The 18,243-nt window shown below is 38.3% G+C and overlaps 1 protein-coding gene across 19 annotated transcripts in view; it reads right to left on the bottom strand.

The window, feature by feature from the left end:
* LOC131103244 (regulating synaptic membrane exocytosis protein 1-like) overlaps nt 1-18,243 on the bottom strand; it is a 68,423-nt gene that overhangs the window by 7,178 nt on the left and 43,002 nt on the right. For 6 of the 19 annotated variants that reach the window (XM_058049354.1, XM_058049379.1, XM_058049395.1 and 3 more), the window contains 12 exons: nt 17,578-17,743; nt 15,803-15,907; nt 15,370-15,429; nt 12,660-12,737; nt 12,278-12,367; nt 10,875-10,958; nt 8,759-8,824; nt 5,269-5,372; nt 4,239-4,357; nt 3,711-3,871; nt 3,351-3,565; nt 1,852-1,884 (listed from right to left, as the gene is read on the bottom strand). In XM_058049354.1, coding sequence (XP_057905337.1) covers nt 1,852-1,884; nt 3,351-3,565; nt 3,711-3,871; nt 4,239-4,357; nt 5,269-5,372; nt 8,759-8,824; nt 10,875-10,958; nt 12,278-12,367; nt 12,660-12,737; nt 15,370-15,429; nt 15,803-15,907; nt 17,578-17,743 — 1,281 coding nt within the window. Of the gene's footprint in view, nt 1-1,851; nt 1,885-3,350; nt 3,566-3,710; nt 3,872-4,238; nt 4,358-5,268; nt 5,373-8,758; nt 8,825-10,874; nt 10,959-12,277; nt 12,368-12,659; nt 12,738-15,369; nt 15,430-15,802; nt 15,908-17,557; nt 17,744-18,243 lie in introns of all 19 variants that reach the window. The other 13 variants (XM_058049362.1, XM_058049387.1, XM_058049410.1 and 10 more) reach the window with 11 other exon arrangements.

Below are 18,243 nucleotides of genomic sequence, written 5' to 3'. Positions count from 1 at the left end.
CACTGTGACAGTGGTCCCCATTACCATGGGATATTTAGTTCTATGTTTAAAAGGTGATACTTCAGGGTAAATAGAAATCATGCAATGATCATCCAAACAAAGATGAGGGATTCAGCTCTTTCGAAAAACTCGCTGTTAAAAGTTCAAATCAGATATTCCACCAATAGTAAATAAACAGGAAAGGCCAACAATGCAGATGTCGAACTGGTGATTTTTCTGCCTTTTTTAAGAACTGAACCACATTCAATACTGCATTTAAGACTACTGGGAAGTCAGCTTACAAGATCAGACCTCAAATGAAAGCACAGTCGAACCTTGGTTAGCATACGCCCCGGTTAGGGTGGTTTTTGGTTAACATCAAATATTTTCGCCAAAATTTTGCCTCAGATTGTGTACATTTTCCAGTTAACGTACAATATGGCGCAAAACGTGGCATGTCGTTAACTCATTCACTGTCTTTTCAAAAAGTAACATTTGTTATCGATGGACAAGGTACATTATTAAAAAAAAAACAAAAAAAAACCTTAAACTGTATTATGGAAAGCAGGAAGTGAACAAATGTAACAGTTACTGATCGTAAAAGTACCAGATGGAGGGGTAGGATTTAATAAGCTTTGCTTCTTCCTACTCCTTTTTGGACATGTGGAACTGTGAACTGATTATGTGATGCATTCAATTGTAATCTGATGCATGTTCAAATGAAATAAAACCATTACCATTACCATTACATAGTACCTACTAAATGAAAGATTAAACATCTTCTTTAGTCAGAAAAAAAGTTTGTTTCTACCTTTTTTTTCATTCTTTAGTAATTAGTGGTAGAACATAAGTAAGTTCAACAAAAAATTTAGCTTTTTGTGAAAAGATACATTTCAAGTATAATGTCATTTTGACGCAAATTTAGCCAAAACACACATGGCACAACGTAAATATATTTTTACAGCACCGTGAACTGAACTGGGCATGTGCACGTATGCGTTAAAATGACCCCTCCTGCACGCTACCCCCCCCCCCCCCCCCATGCCTTTTAATTTCCTGCTTGCTGTGGGGGATTTATTACATTGAAAGGATGCACTTTTGCCACCTTGTGACCGTTTCTATGGCTTATATCCACACACTAAACATGGTCTCTTCTATCGTGTAGTTGCGTCATCACTTCTTTTTGCACACACACACGCCCAATACTTTGGGATCAGGCATCGGTTTGGAAAAAAAAAACATATAAATACATCTGCACGTCATTTGAACATTAACCAGAAAATGTATGCAAACCGAGGCAACATCCTATATTTGAGGTTCCACTTTACAGATGAATAATGAATATTAAGTATTTTAGTGTATCTACTGCATCTGACTTTCAACAATGTTGGGGTGCATAGATTTGCCCCAAATTCATACGAAAGAACTCAAGAATTCATCCAGTTTCACATTTCCTAGTTCGAGGTCTGAAATATTCCAACTTCCGAGCTTCTTTAAAAGCAGCAGTCGTAGATGGAGGAGGGCGGGGATCGGAGCGTGCTGGAGACAGAGGTCAAGAGGGGGCTGGGGGTACCAGGAACTTACCCTATAACTACTATATAATTACCCTTTTCTTCTCTGTCATGATCTATGAGTTGCATTCTACTTCTAAAGTACATTACCAAATACCAACTTGACTGTTTGTATATTCAAATGTGTGATATCAAAATAATCACCGACTGATGCACATAACTTGTATGTATAGGTGCTGCGTATGACTAAATCTATGCTTAAATTTAATCTTAATATGTAGATTATTATTCATAATGACAATGATAATGACGATCTTTCGTTTGTTTCTGTCCATTCTACACTGTCTTTCTATCGGTTTACCTTTCTGTCTCTCTGCTGCCTTACCCGCCGCCTCTGAAATAACACACATAACAACAAAACCAATGAAAAACAACAAACACCAAAGCACTGGAAACACAGATAAAACGTCTTTGCATGTGTAATAGTCTTACACTTAAAGACACAAGGCACATACGTACTGTACACATGACCTTAAAGTCGAGGTCACAACCGGTCCTAAGCTAAGCAACGTGACGTTGCTGATTGTGGAGCCGTAGACTGGCCGCACAGTTTCTTTGTCATGTCAAAAGACCTTTACGGGTGCTTCCGTTTTTTTTTTTTCAGGTTGCAAGACAAACTTATGCACTTTGTACGTCTTTGTGCATCGTCAGTACATCCAAAGTGTGTCTTATGTACATTTTTTTTTATGTATCGTGTGCCACATGTGTACCCTACAAATGTAATTAGTGTGGGCTGATGCACATTCACATATTTTGTACGTCCTCCATGCATGTCGACATCTTACACCTTCACGGTCACTACAACTATGTTCTCCGCGAACAAAAGAAACACAATAAATCGTATTTACGGTTGTGACCTGGGCTTTAATATCTTTATGTGACTGACAATGGAAGATGCAATTGAAGTGCTCTATCGATGTATAACTGCTTCACACTTTGGGAAAATACATCAAAATTTGGTGTAAAATAGGGTTGGGTGATATATTTGATGTAACGGTATACTAGTATAAATTCTTCCAATGATAAGAAAATGACTTAGACCGGCAGAAAAGGAAGGTTTTACAGTGTCCAGTTGCTCGTTTTAGCCATAAATACACATTCTCCAGACAGGGAACATACTTATGTTCGTGACCGTACTTCAAAATAAGAAAAATAACTTTATTTGTGGGAGGGGGCAATAGTAACGTGCCTAACACTGAGGACTCCTTCATAGAGGACGAAGGTGCTCCAAGTTTCTCCCAGATGACAGATCTTCTACATAGCTGCTCCATTCAGGAATGGTGGCAAGATCCTTGAGGACCTTTTCTACTGGGCCTGCCTCCTAATGCTCACTTCCTGGAAGAGCCTTGTGCTAAACAAGGCTACTTCTTTACTGTATTGATAATTTATGGGGGCACGTTCGCAACTACCAAACGTTAGAAGATGTAAAACAAGAACTAACACTCATTGTTTTGTAGTTAATAATGAAGGAAGAGTAGTCAGGACATCTTCTCGGTCAGTGGCCCATGATAGGTGGAGAATGGTTTGTTTGTATCCTGCCCCCAATAATAAATGAGCCTTTAATTAATTGAAAAATGTCTTTCTGCACCTTTAAGATTTATATTGGATTTGCTAACAGATGGATGAAATGATGCCAAACACATTACGAGGGAATATCAACAATGTATTAAACAATTTTTAGTACATTGCAATTCCCTGCTACATAGAATACTGTGTTTTTTTTAAAACTCCACCGAGGAATATTATGTGTCGTAGTGATTCCTTCTTACCGTCCTGGATTTTTTTAAGATCATATCTGACCTGTCTGGCTGAGCTGCGAGGTACTCCGACTGCGTCTCGATGTCAGGATGGGAACAACACGTTGGCTGAGGCTCGAGCGACGCTTTTTGATCCCGTTTCCCAAGCTCCCGAGGGCGGTGTCGGATTGGCTGCCATCTGCGTGCTCCATGCCGTAGATCTCGCCGCTCACACTGGTGCTCTTCATTATGTGGCGGCCCGTCGCACGCATGGCTCGACTAATCATTCATTTTCACAAAATCAATACCGTTATTTCATATCGCTCCAATATCGATCCAGTCACGCAGGAGGGTCTTTGTAAGAGAGACACCTAACTGCTTGAAAACAGTAGTATTTGCTATACAGTATACGTGATGGATGCACCTGAAACGTCCTCGGGGTCTCTCTGACTGGATGGACATGTAGCTGGTGCTACTGATGCGAGAGGCACTGCTGGTTCGAGAGATGGCTGACACGTCGCTGACATCACTGTCTGAAGACTTATGGGAAGCATTCTCGCTGCTCGTCCTGTGGTCCTTGTAGAGCTGCAGGAAACAAGCAATTAAAGAAAATTACTTTAATTATACAGTGATGAATTCTTTATTGCGATTAATTGGTTGCAGACCCAACCGTGATAAGTGAATTTCTCATAAATCTATATACATTTTTTTATAAACCAAATATTTTTGTAGTGACATAGAAAACCTAAAAAACAGTCTTCTAAATACATTAAAAAAATTACTCTAGAGACCTCTAGACATTAAATAACACCCCTACAGTCACTTTTGTACTCGCAGTAACCAATATAGTAGACATAATTAGAAACAACAAGCAATTTAAGACATAAATAAGGCTGATAATTTCATTTAATAAAAACATGCCTCATTCAGGATTGGAGAATTTGAAACTGACCTCCCGTTTGCTCTTGAGAGCTCTATCCAGGTCCTGCTGGCTGGAGGTACTGGCAGCTGACATCCGGTTAGAATGAACCCTCATCTGGAGTTGACGGACGCGCTCCTCTGCTACCAGGGCTGGAAAAAAGACATCATTAAAAAAAATTATGTTTTATGGACCACAAAGAGAATGAAGAGTAGTAGCCAGTATGAGCGTGACAAGACACGAGTCCACAAGATGAGACGGTACACGAGATTAGGTCTAGTGCAGGGGTGGGCAAACTACGGCCCGGGGGCCACATCCGGCCCGCCAAGTGTTTGATTATAATAATTATTATTAGAACTATTATGATTATTATAATTATTATATTAACGCTAATTATTATATTAATTATATATAATATTATTGTTATATTTGCATATTTTACATAATAATAATATAATAATTATTATTTTAATTTTATTGTAATTATTATAATATTTTATTATTTTTAAAATATTTAAATATAAATATAAAATAAATAATAATAATAGCAGATTGCATGACAATTTTACAGATACAATAATACCAGGTGGACTGTTGCGTGTAAAATATATAGTCTGCCCCCGGTAAATTTTGTCATATCAATGCGGCCCGCAAGTCAAAAAGTTTGCCCACCTCTGGTCTAGTGAGTCCGATTGTGTTCTTAATGTCTTTTTTATCACAAAAAAATCCTTGTTAGCAGCTTGCTAATACATGGAAACAAACTCTGTTGCCCGTCTATGATGTAATCAGCAGTTGACTCTATCCATTGCATCCTTCCATCATGGTCTGCTCAATTGTTTTTATATGTACGAACACAGCATTTCCTATTATGACTGAAAAATCCAATCTGAGCATTACAGTCTTTTTTGATTGATGCAAACGAATGTTGAGGCTATAACTTTTCTCTTCTGTCTCTTCTCTTTTTGTGTCATTTCCAGCCTGAAAATACAGCACCTTTCTTTTTTTAACTCTAAAAAGTCTTTACCCTGAGACATATGTATATCGTGTACCAATAAACATGTACCTTGCTCTACACTGTTGCTCTTGGGGGGAAGCTGGGGGAGCTGCCTCACTTTGCGAGCCGACGAAGACGTCACTGAGGTTAGAGATGTACCTTGATGGTGACCCCTAGTATTACGTAAGAAGGGAACAGACAGACCAAGAGATCATGTAAGAAGAAGACAAAATATGGAGAGACAATTGAATCAAACATATTCACGGAGTAAAGCTGTATTTCAACTACATTTATTGTAAAAAGCACACAAAACAATTCTGTATGTATACACAAAACATGTCTCTCTCTCTGTCTCACACACACACACACACACACACACACACTCCCAAGGACCTGTGAGTGAAAACTGAAATACAGCAGATCCCTGTACATTTTGATTTAGCATCCCTGCAAGTTCACAGATTTTTGGTCCAAATAGTAATATTAATTAATAGTAATAATAACAATTTATTGCAATAAAATCTCCAAAAGCACAAAACACCTCAAATTCATCCTAAATCGGGAATCACTAATTCCGTGGCATGACACACTAGAAGTGCTTTTATTGTAGGTTTGAGTGATCCCACAACAGGCACAATAACCCCTAATATAATTATTCAAGGCCAAGCTAACACACACTGGATCTTATTGTGTCTACTATATTGGGTAATAGGAGTATAAAGGTGACTATAGGGGTGTTATTTCATGTCTAGTGAGCTCTAATCATGTTCAAGTGTATTTAGAAGGTGGCAAACAGGTTATCTATGCCTTGTTTTCTCTCATGATGTCTACTATATTGGGTAATAGGAGTGTAAAGGTGACTATGGGGGTGTTATTTCATGTCTAGTGAGCTCTAATCATGTTCAAGTGTATTTAGAAGGTGGTAAACAGGTTATCTATGCCTTATTTTCTCTCATGCTGTCTACTGTATTGGGTAATAGGAGAGTAAAGGTGACTATAGGGGTGTTATTTCATGTCTAGTGAGCTCTAATCATGTTCAAGTGTATTTAGAAGGTGGTAAACAGGTTATCTACGCCTTGTTTTCTCTCATGATGTCTACTATATTGGGTAATAGGAGTGTAAAGGTGACTATAGGGGTGTTATTTCATGTCTAGTGAGCTCTAATCATGTTCAAGTGTATTTAGAAGGTGGTAAACAGGTTATCTATGCCTTGTTTTCTCTCATGATGTCTACTATATTGGGTAATAGGAGTGTAAAGGTGACTATAGGGGTGTTATTTCATGTCTAGTGGGCTCTAATCATGTTCAAGTGTATTTAGAAGGTGGTAAACAGGTTATCTATGCCTTGTTTTCTCTCATGGTGTCTACTATATTGGGTAATAGGAGTGTAACAGTGACTATAGGGGTGTTATTTCATGTCTTGTGGGCTCTAATCATGTTCAAGTGTATTTAGAAGGTGGTAAACAGGTTATCTATGCCTTGTTTTCTCTCATGATGTCTACTATATTGGGTAATAGGAGTATAAAGGTGACTATAGGGGTGTTATTTCATGTCTAGTGAGCTCTAATCATGTTCAAGTGTATTTAGAAGGTGGTAAACAGGTTATCTATGCCTTATTTTCTCTCATGCTGTCTACTGTATTGGGTAATAGGAGAGTAAAGGTGACTATAGGGGTGTTATTTCATGTCTAGTGAGCTCTAATCATGTTCAAGTGTATTTAGAAGGTGGTAAAAAGGTTATCTACGCCTTGTTTTCTCTCATGATGTCTACTATATTGGGTAATAGGAGTGTAACAGTGACTATAGGGGTGTTATTTCATGTCTTGTGGGCTCTAATCATGTTCAAGTGTATTTAGAAGGTGGTAAACAGGTTATCTATGCCTTGTTTTCTCTCATGATGTCTACTATATTGGGTAATAGGAGTATAAAGGTGACTATAGGGGTGTTATTTCATGTCTAGTGAGCTCTAATCATGTTCAAGTGTATTTAGAAGGTGGTAAACAGGTTATCTATGCCTTATTTTCTCTCATGCTGTCTACTGTATTGGGTAATAGGAGAGTAAAGGTGACTATAGGGGTGTTATTTCATGTCTAGTGAGCTCTAATCATGTTCAAGTGTATTTAGAAGGTGGTAAAAAGGTTATCTACGCCTTGTTTTCTCTCATGATGTCTACTATATTGGGTAATAGGAGTGTAAAGGTGACTATAGGGGTGTTATTTCATGTCTAGTGAGCTCTAATCATGTTCAAGTGTATTTAGAAGGTGGCAAACAGGTTATCTATGCCTTGTTTTCTCTCATGATGTCTACTATATTGGGTAATAGGAGTGTAAAGGTGACTATAGGGATGTTATTTTCTCTCTAGAGGGCTTTAATGATGATTTAGAAGGTCGCAAAAAGAGGTTTAGAAAAAAATTCCATTCATAAATAAGTAATCCTACTTCACAAAAGATTTGTGTGGAATGAATTAACCGAGATGAACAAGGGATACTATAATTCCAAACAGTGTGTGTGAAAAAAATGACGTTTTACGGGCATAACAATGACTGGCTGATTTTGATGAATGAAACCTGTGTGAAAAGTGGGGATCTACTGTATTTGAAGTCAGCCTGAATATTGAACATACAGTATATTTAACGCAAAGCAGTAGTGGAAAAATTATCCGCAACAGTTCAACATATGAAACACTGAGCAAATAGCCCCTGTTATTACATCCATTCAGGTGCCACAGACAGATAAAGCACTTGCTCACACAACACATACGCAATAAACACACCAACTAAATGACACGCCTTGGGGCAGACATGTTTCACAAAAATAACAAATGACATCCAGTAAAAGGCAGTGTGCTTATTTCTGGTAGTATCCACAATAAATAAAACAAGTATCACTGGGGATGGAGGGAGGAATCCCTTTACCGAAAGGTCATAGGAGCCCCTTAAGATGAAACTCACATATGACTCTGTGGCTGTGCACAGACAGCAGGCAAAAATAACAGAAAACAAATGAATGACACAGAACTCAAATAAGGAAACAAGAAATTTGACATGTCGCACACTAAAGGATGTTTACTGTAATGATCAATCAAGATGGATGGCAAGGGTGACCAAAGTACAGCTTTACGGCCCACAGTTATTTTTTTATTGCGCTCTAAAATTCAAATAACAATTGAACAAACAAATTAAAACAGCACACACATCTTACTTTAGAATTTTTTTAAATTTTAGAATGTGCTGACAACCGATTAAAACAAAAGTAAATGTCCCGTACGTCACACTTTGAATACCCCTGACTTATAATATTATGATAAGAAAGTAAAACATATTAGTAGAATAAAATCATAATTATGAGAAAAAAAAATAAATATATATTTTTAAATAAACACCAAAAAAGTAAAATATACACAGAAAAAGTTCATACATTTTTTTCTTTCAATCTGTGCATATACAGTATACATGGGTTGGTTTAGCATGGTGCATGGTGCATGGTGCATGGTGCATGGTGCATGGTGCATGGTGCATGGCTGCTATTTGACATGTGCTGAGCGTTCAGTACATGCCTTACCTGTTGTTGTCAGAGAAATTCCTGCCACGTGTCTGACATTCAGGCGTATCCAAGGTCTGAGGCTGCCTGGAGGATGACGGTGGAGACCAGACCAGAAAAAAAGATGGATAGATGTTGGATGAGAATGTACAAAAAAGCAAGATGGAGGACAAAGATGGAGGATATACTGTGGTATCATTGAGCTTACATTTTCACACTGTAGAAAAAAGTGACATGTTGTCATGGCTATGATGAAAAAGTAAATATGTGTGTTTGTGCAGATTCCTGAACAAAATATTTTTGCTTTTCAAGTTCCACAGACTCAAAAAAGGTTAAGAACGACACACACACACACACACACACATGACTATAGAGTTCTAAGCACTTGGTGGTCAGAAACGGGGTTTAAAGCACATAGAAGCTGCATTTACAATTCCCATAAGAATTGTTCCCACTGCAAGAAGCAACAAGGCAAGCTCTGGACCAAAAGCAGTCCAAACTACCACAAGTTCAGAAGGAGCACAGCCTGAAGGTCAACAAGGGAGGAAACAATACAAAACCAGCGAGACAAAACGTCAACACTATACTGACAACCAGCAACACAAACCATCGCTACAAATCTAAGCAAAGAGAGGAGAAACAAGCCTGGAAGCAAAAGCCTCACACAATGGGAGTGACAAATTGTGGACAACTTGTCTGTTATTGGGACAAATTCCACTTTGTGGGCCCCAGTCACTCTCACTGTGTGAAAGATATTCAAAACCACAAAGTACCAGCAATGGAAGCTAAGTGACGGATAGATACCCAAGTAGGGCATCATTCTGCAATTTCCTCCTATTTGTTTAAGTTCGCAGCAACAGGTGCCTTACAGGAGATGTCCACTGCTAATTTTGCAGGGAATTAAGTTTCATTGACTGTAGCTTCATATGTAAAATAAACTCAATTACAGTAAATGAGCATATTTATTCTTAACCTGTGAGCGTGTGAGTGAGTGTGATTTACATTTAAGTGGTTCCAGACCAGACCGTGATAGGCGAATTTCTGCAAAGTAGGATTCCTTTTTTATAAATTGAATATAGTTGTAGTTAAGAGCTAGGAAACCTGTTTTAAAAACGTTTTTTAAATATTAGGAGAGCCCTCAACATGAAAATAACACCCCTATAGCCACCCTTATACTTGTATTATCCAATATAGCTTTACATAATAACAGGAACTGAGACTTTTAAGACATAAATAACAAGCGCTTTGATTTTTAATCAGGCTTATCACAGTTTTCTAACTGATTAATCCTGACTAATCACCATTTGCAACTAAGTGTGGTCATTTTTACTGTTTTATTGACAGAAAGATAAAGAAAAGAAAGGTGTGAATGTTTGAATCCCACTTCAACTGTGTTATTATGAGCAATGGGGGTTGCATTCAAAGACACTACGTAGCTTAAATTTAATTCACATTTCCATACTTAAATTCAGCAAATTGTACTTCCGCATTAGGAGTTGCAAAATGAGTTCTAAGAATATCCACTTTTTTTAAAATTGATGTTTCTTTATTTACACCACACATATATATGCATAATAAAGACATTTTGTGATATTCGGCATTTTGTCTGTGGTTGCTATTGTCACATCAATGTAACATTACTGACACCTAGTTAAATAGTGCATATCATCATGTCTTTAATATGTCTTAGCAACGCTTAATTTCAACAAAAGTTGCCTAGCCAGCCATATTCAACCACAAAACAGTGATGATTTATTAATATATAAATATAAATTAACTGAAATTTGAAGAGTGAAGTGGGGCTGGACGGGTTGAGCATCACCGATTACGTCTTTCAGACCCCATTATGCAAGGGCCCTGTATACATAAACATTGGGATTTTTCTTTTATGGGCCCCCCATGGAGTGTCTGTAACATAACAACCGAACCGAAGAAGTTGTGGATCGGCTTTAGAAAATGGAAACATAAATAAAAAAGAAAGTAATAAATTCATTGCCAGGCTTTGCCTAAAAACTCAATTGACCCCATTTGATCAGGATTCGACACAGATGTCTGTGGTAGGCACATCACAGTTTAGGTCACAAGTCAAACTGAACAGAATCAAGAGAGTGCAGGTCATGGCTCCACACAAGGGTACCTGTCATCTTCAGGGGAGGCATGTTGGATAAAAATCCTGGGACTGGGAGGACGTCTCCAGGGCAAGGAATGGGACAATGATTTTCTATTGTGCACAAGGAAAAATAACTTCATTGAAAAAAAAAACTTAACTAATGTCCAGTAATTTGAGGAGGAAATCTCCAAAACACACCATACACCACAATATGCAGTACCTTGTCTACTATGCTGGTATATTTTATCTGATCATGTTTACCAAAGTCACAAGAATATTAATAAGGAAATCAGCAAATTATCTACTCAAATGTTGTGTACTCATTTCAATAAAATAAAAATGTTTTTGGGGAAAATTGTAATGCTAAATATAAGACAGCACAGTAAAGTGTACAAATAAAATAAAACTGCAGTGCTTTATTTCCACCACTTGAGGGCGACATCGACTGTTATATTTCCTATGATAATGATGATGTGCATCATCTTCCATGTATTATATTTACATTAGGGCTGTCAAATGTTACAGTTTGCAAATAAATACATTAATCATGATTAATCTCCACTTGCAACTATGTCTAAAATATGCCCATGTTTGCAGTATTCTATGAAAAGAAAGCTAAATGGGAAAAGTCGTGGTATTGGTATGAGCAGTGGTATGAGCAATGAGACGTTGCGTTCAAAGATACTACATCATTGAAGCTGAAAAAAATGTTTTGAGTGCATTTTCTGGGATTTATGATCATACTCAAATGCTGTTCAGAAAATGCTGCTTAAACGCTGCGAGTTAGAAGTGCTTGCCCCCTTCATTACACTTTCAGATTATCAAACTATTATTATTAATAAAATGAATTAATATTATTAAAATTTAAAAACATATTAAAAAATATTAAATGGTTAAGTCATTATTAAATTATTACATGTAATTATTATTTTTAAAAAATCTAATAAAATAATAATAATTTAATTTAATTTAATTTAATTTAACAGCTCTTTTATACTGTAGACCATGGACGTCAGTGATGCAATTTAGTTATGGATACAAGACACAGGCAACATTAAGTCTTTAGGACAGAAATGGACAGCTAGTTGTACTAATCCTTCTCACCAAGCAGACAATTGAGACTGGTTATGATGAAGGAGGGGGAAAGACAACTGAGATGCTGACAAGTTAGTAAAGATCCAGGATTAACGTCACCTATCATAGAAGAAATACAAACAGCTTAAAGTCTAAATGCATGCAATTTATACGTGGGTAGAAAGGGAAAAGAGGTGTTCAGTGAGCGCCTGGGAGGAGGGGGGGTGGGAGGGTTGATTGTGGGGCTAAATATTGTGGGGAGAAGGGCAAGGGAGCATCACTGAAGGCAGGGGAGGAAGAGGATTACGGCAGCACTGCAGGAGGGGATGGGGGGGGGGGGATACAAAGCATGGTACCTTTCCAACTCAGGTGAGGGGGCATGACTATCTGGAGTCAGACAGTTGGTGCTAGCACTCCTAACCCTGTCCAGGGAAGCTTGAAGATCACTAGGGGCATCACAGCACAACATGTCATCCAATGGAGGAGGAGGAGGAGGAGGATGGAGAGGAGAGACAGGGGGGGAGAGGTCAACCACAGAGAAGAACAATGGACAAACACAAAACACACTTCAAACAAATGTCTGGTTGGATTCCCAAAATGTTATGTCAGGAAAAATGATGTGGATGGATGGAAGATGTGTACTATATATGTCTTTAGCATGTACAGTTGGGAATATATGAACATGTATATGAACACGTCACACACGGTTTCGTTGGAAGCATACCCTTTTTTTCTTACCTTTTCATGTTGTTGTGGGCATTGTTGAATAAAAGTGGCATCTTGGTTGGGAGTGTTTTATAGTGCCTAGTTGATGTCCTAAATTAAACATGCACGCCAGAGACAGAAGCAACAAAACGGACACGATTGCAAGACAGGGGAAGAAAAAAGAAATTGGTTGTGCTGACAAAAGACAGCGGAGTTCCACAGGGCAAATAAAGTGGCAAGTTTAACAGTGATTTTATGCAGTGGAGTATCTTGTGGTATAGAAGACAACTATGATGAATGATGAATTTCCACAGTATGGTCTTTTGCAAAAATCACAGTCTAAGCTTGCATGTTATTCCTTTAAGGGGTTATAAATCCAAATAGATGCCTTTTTTTTCAGCCAGGAATAAAAAAAACTTGTTCCCAAGCAATGTGGTTTGACATATGCTTGTACCATTGTCATCAGCAGTGGCGGTTCTAGCTTCAGTGGCGCCCTGTGCGAGACCTTTGATTCCCTCCTCCCCCCCCAAACACAAAAAATCAATTTATTGCCACATCAATTGTTGATTTTATTCGACATTTACCATCATCTCCCACACCCCACAATGCTTATGCTGCCCCGCCCTCTTTCAGATGCTATCTGCAGTCAGTACAACAAAGCGGAGCACTAATTCCTGATAGTTCAACATATGCAAACACTGAAAAACCTGTATTTTATTTGTTTACTTCCGGCTAGGTCGCATCCCTTCATCAATGCTGAATTTCGGGATCGCAAATTCAACAGATTCCCATAGTTTCTGTACAACCTCGCACATTGTCCAATCGTCACAATGTCCTGCACATTTTGGTCACTGCCCATCAAGTTTGTCAAAGTCGAATGTCATCAGCTCTCTAACTACGCCCTTGTTTACATTGACAGAGATGTCGACTTTTATCTACTTCATGTGTGCAGAATGGAGGATGCCATCCAACACGTATCCTGACCTGATGAGCAAATAAGCGCTGAGCAATGCGGTGCCACCAAGAGAACGCCCATAGTGGCCCATAGCTAGAACCGCCACTCGTTATTAGAGACACAAAGTGCAACTTACCTTTTTGACTGTGAGAATAGGAACGACCACACCGACAATAAGCATGCTAAAGCATTATTACAGTCCGGTTCAAATGTTTGTTTTAGTAACTTTGCTGCTTCAGTGTTTGTTTGTGAATGTCATTATATCCACTGTAGTTGTAATGACCAGTGAGAAATATACAACGTTGGTATTCCTGAGAAAACCACCAAGTTTTTTTAAAGTCACACTATATTTGCTTCCTTGGGTTATTAATTTGTTCCAAAATGTCCAACAAAAACTGACATGCTAAAAAATCAACCCATTTTAACAGTAGGAAATACTTCAATAAATCAGCGACAGACATCTAATAATATTAATACAATATACAATATACATTCATTCATTCATTTTCTACCGCTTATCCTCACGAGGGTTGCGGGCGTGCTGGAGCCTATCCCAGCTGTCTTCGGACAAGAGGCGGGGTACACCCTGGACTGGTGGCCAGCCAATCACAGGGCACATATAGACAAACAACCATTCACACTCACATTCATACCTATGGACAATTTGGAGTCGCTAATTAACCTAGCATGTTTTTGGAATGTGGGAGGAAACCGGAGTACCCGGAGAAAACCCACGCATGCACGGGGAGAACATGCAAACTCCACACAGAGATGCCCGAGGGTGGAATCAAACTCGGGTCTCCTAGCCTGTGGCCTGCGCGCTAACCAGTCTTCCGCCGTGCAGCCACACATGCAGAAAATAATGCTAAATAATTATAAATGATGGATAAAATGGGCAGTCAAGGCTTTAAGGGGGTCCAGTTTGGGGGCCTTAGGATCTGGTCTTTACTAATAGCAGTTACATTAAGTGATGTCTGGACATCTGTAATCATTACTATTGTGTGTGATTAAAAAAAGTTACTATTAGATTAATAATGCATTGAAAATTATTTTATATTTTAAGAATACTTTAAGGCAGTGGTTCTCAACTGGTCTCATCCTGGGACCCACCCTGTGACGCCCTTTTATAGACGTATTTTTTAGTTAAATTACCTTTCAGAGCAAATTATTAAAAAGAGCAACTATATTAGACTTTAATGTAAAACATCAACAAAACTACATTATAATATTTAATGTAATTTTCTGATAGTCTGATTTTTTTAAATTGTGAAATACAAATATTTTAAACTACAAATGTTTAATGCCATCTATCCATTTTCTACGATGCTTATCCTAGGAGTTTGACGTTGTGCTGGAGCCTATCCCAGCTGACATCTTGGACTGGTCGCCAGCCAATCACAGGGCACGATGCAATGTTTTAATGCCATTTTCTAATATGTGAAGTATGTTTTTTTTACAAATATTTTTAGAATATATTTTAAATATAGCCCACATTTTCAAGTCACACTTTTTATCATGGTTTGGCTGGTCCTGGGACTTATACTCCAGAGCAACATAGTCCAGAAAATACAGTATTTTCCCAACCCGCCATTTCAGATTCACAGCTATAAGACATATTTTTCGCCCATAATAGTTAAAAAATATGAATTTCAATCACAAGGCACTGGCACTAAATACCATCCATGCACAGTTTTGAGGAGTTCACATCCAGAACAACAATTGAACACCAACAAACTAAACAACAATTGAACCAAACAACAATAAGTATGATGTGATTGGCCGAGTTACCTGGAGCGGATGCATTCAGCACTTTTGCCTCGCATTGATTGGTGAATCATGATGACTTCGCTGTAGTAACCATGGTGATGCATGACAAGAGGAAAATCAACAACAGTTCCCCAAAACAGGAGAGCAAAGGGTGAAGAGAGTGAATTGGAACGAGAGGATGTTGTGCACAAACACACGCTCAAAAACAGCTAATCACTACTCCACCGAACCCTGTTCAAGAGCCAAAGATGCCAACCGTAAAAAGGCAACATTTCTAAACAGAAGCGCAAAGAAACAACAAGTATTTCATTTGACAGATTGAAGTTTCACCAACAGTGACAGCAGACATTCAAAGACACACACACACACGCTCACATATCAATTTGATATCACTTTCCAGCAGTTGAGCAGTCAGTATGGCTCCATGTAATAAGACAAGACTAAGATGGCATACCTGTCATCCAGGTACTCCTCATCCTTGTGGTGACTTCTAGCAGAGTCGTAGTAGCGGGTGGGAGAGCGGGAACGCATGGAGTGTGAAAGCTCCTCGTCTAGACTCCTGACAAAGGAAGACAAGTTCAAAATAAAGACTTAAAGGACTTACGGTATGTCACAGTCGTGTTGTAGCAGTATGGCTGGCAATTCTTGATCGAGTTCATTTGGCTCCGGATGTAAAAGCAGAACTGTCAGGACAACGAGTTTTAGAGTAGTTGGCCATTTCATCAGTAGATGGCCTGTTTGTTAGCGTCCAACAATCGTCCTCTGTCTCAATCTATCATCTATTATAGCTTTTTCCTTTCATAAATATTGAACTGATATGTACTCTGTATGCTTGATGGAAACATGTCTGAATAGTAGTGTTTTAAACAGCACTTTGTCAAAGCACAAATGCAACACTAATAAGATAGTTGACCTTGGTATTTCCACGTAAGAGCAAAATGATGACCTGAACAGTTCATAATGGTTAATATACCGTATTTTCTGGACTATAAGTCGCACAAAGCCAAAAATGCATAATTAGGCAGAAAAAAACATACATAAGTCGCACTGGAGTATAAGTCGCATTTTTTGCAAGTAATTTCTTTTCCAAACTACTTGACCTAACTACAAAACATTACGTCCTCTTGGAAGGCAAGTTCTAACAATAAAAGAATAGAGAACAGGCTGAATAGGAGTAAGATATGCTAACACAATGCTTATTCAGCTACACAAAAAATAAACATGAACAGAAAAAGCGTCCAATTTATGTTTATTTATGAACAGTTTTCATTTACAAGTTGCTCTGGAGTATAAGTCGCAGGAACAGCCAACCTATGAAAAAAAGTGTGACTTATAGTCCGGAAAATACGGTATATATTGATTAATGAATCATGCTGTTTTGTGTTTGATTACGGCCTATTATTAGTCATAAAAATCTTCATATTTACGCCATAATGCAGCATTTTCAAGCATAAAAATGCAGTAAAAGTTTTTTTTTAAATTTTTGATTTATTTTTATGTTTTTATTTTTAATTTGAAATTTTTTGTATTATTTTTTTATTTATTTTTGTGTAAGTACGAGGTGATATGAGCATCCAATGCCATAATGGGTACCATAGTGCGTGTCAATATAGTGATATATATAGCACATCATGACTGGTTCAAGACTCTTCATCCTTGTATTTAGCAAACATCAACTGCTTGTATTGTTTCTTGAATTGGCTCATCGTTGTGCATTGTTTGACTTCCTTACTCAATCCATTCCATAATTTGATTCCACATACTGAAATGCTATGGCTTTTTAACGTAGTCCTAGCATATAAGCATATAAAATGTGACATTCTATGAATGCATCCTGGCTGAGTTGTGACTCGAGAGGAAGCGGGTGTTTGGCTGCCTACTTTGGTTGAGACGTGACAGAAACTTTGGTTTACCGCATTACCCAATGCAATAAACTGTCACATCTGAGAATCCTTCTCTAATGTCGCAAACAGGCTCACACATGAGTATCCTTAGAGGCCAACCCCGTGTTCTGCAGGTATTTAATAACATAATAATGTGGGCTTCTCTGAAAGGAAACCATGCAGTTGTCAGCCTTAGTCAGCCTGTGAATGTTTCACCCCACCTTTGTATGTCGACGTGCAGGTCAGTGAGTGACTGACTAATTAGTGTGATGCTTTTATTAATGTCAAACATCATTATCGCCTCTTTGCATGCAGCAATACGTTACCTTCTAGTCCAAGCCCTCACCTCTGTGCAGGGACATTGGCTGGCCGAGACCGAATGCATCCTTGCTCCTCACGGTGCGGGGAGACTGAGCGAGAACGTATATGATGTGAGGTTGTCCTCTGGCGCTTGGGCACCTCCAAGGTGGTTGTGGGCTCCCGTTGTCGCTCCCTGCCACGCCCCTCTGCTGCTAAGTGCCAGTAAACACACACACACACAGGGTGAATAAAAAGGCCAAAGACTGTGGTGCTTGGAGCCAAGTCCTATCTTAGACTACTTGGAATTAGGATCCCTGGTCATTACACCTGTGTGTTCCACATGTGTGACTTATTGTGTTATTTTTGTTTGCACCGAAGTGAAGGAGGTGTAAAATGTCAAACTAGTTCACTGTGTACACGCAAAGCTTCCTCAAGGAACCTGCTGGTATGTATAGTACAGTACAGTAATATCAAATTTTTCATGGTCCTCTCAATTACTCACATTTTTTGCACTTTGAGCGAGGATCCACTGCACTCATAAAACATGTTTTGATATAAAATGCATTATCTAAAGCAAACTGCATATTTAACAACTAAAACAGGCCTTGGTTACAGAAAAGAAATATTGACTAAAAAGGAAGAGTGCTATTTTTAAAATATATGAAATACACATTTCTTTGTTGTTGCAACAGAACACTCTCTCAAGATAAAA

This window comes from Doryrhamphus excisus, chromosome 2 (assembly GCF_030265055.1).
Source record: "Doryrhamphus excisus isolate RoL2022-K1 chromosome 2, RoL_Dexc_1.0, whole genome shotgun sequence".
Lineage (NCBI taxonomy): Eukaryota > Metazoa > Chordata > Actinopteri > Syngnathiformes > Syngnathidae > Doryrhamphus > Doryrhamphus excisus.
The sequence above is the reverse complement of the archived record's forward strand: the minus strand, read 5'-3'. Positions and strand labels throughout refer to the sequence as shown.